Raw genomic sequence first — 714 nt, 5'->3', positions numbered from 1 at the left:
CGCCCCCCCGGGGCCCCCCCCGCGCCCCGCCCAGGGGGGGGGGGTCTCGCTGCACCCACCTCATTGACGCCCCCAGCACGGGTGGGCGAGCAGATGCCCCCCACAAAGGCAGTTCCACTGCGGCTGCTCTGGAAGGTCCGACCCCTGTGAGGAAGAGGAGGATGATGGGGACAGAGGACACGGCTCCGGCCCCAGGGAGGTGACAAGGCCCGGCGCTCACGAGAAGAGGTGGACGGTGTCACTCTGCTCCACCAGCCCCTCCCGCCGGTACTTCATGAACTCAGTCAGGGTCTCCAGGGAATCCTGCCCCACGCGGATCCGGTCCTCCGAGCTCCAGGTCTCCATGGCCACCAGCACGATGCGGGTGTTGAGCTGCTCCTTGTAGATCTGTGGGGTTGAGGGGACAGAGCTGGGGATGAACATCCCCCCAGGGACAAACCCACCAGGTGCCTGGAACCAACCTTCTGGGGACAATCCCACCTGGGGACAACACTACCAGGGACAAACCCACCAGGCACCAGGGATGACCCCCCTGGGCACACACTCCCTGGGTACAAATCCCCCAGGTACCAGGGAAAAAACCCAGTGTGACAAACGCTGAGGACAAAACCCCAAGGGTCAAACCTACCAGGTGTTGAGGACCAAACCCCTAGGAACAGACCCTCCCTGGCACAAACCCATGAGCCACCCAGGGACAAACCTGCTAGGTGTTAA

General features: G+C 63.7%; 1 protein-coding gene across 1 annotated transcript in view; it reads right to left on the bottom strand.

Annotated features, from left to right (window-relative positions):
- ADAM11 (ADAM metallopeptidase domain 11) overlaps positions 1-387 on the bottom strand; it is a gene marked incomplete at its 5' end in the record, with an annotated part of 5,161 nt that extends 4,774 nt beyond the window's left edge. Inside the window, 2 exons of the mRNA XM_009996658.1 lie at positions 60-144; positions 221-387. Coding sequence (XP_009994960.1) covers positions 60-144; positions 221-387 — 252 coding nt within the window. The remainder of the gene's footprint in view (positions 1-59; positions 145-220) is intronic.
- Between the last annotated feature and the right edge of the window lie 327 nt (positions 388-714).

The sequence above is a fragment of the Chaetura pelagica genome, unplaced genomic scaffold, assembly GCF_000747805.2.
Source record: "Chaetura pelagica isolate M959 unplaced genomic scaffold, ChaPel_1.0 scaffold794, whole genome shotgun sequence".
Taxonomy (NCBI): Eukaryota; Metazoa; Chordata; class Aves; order Apodiformes; family Apodidae; genus Chaetura; species Chaetura pelagica.
The sequence above is the reverse complement of the archived record's forward strand: the minus strand, read 5'-3'. Positions and strand labels throughout refer to the sequence as shown.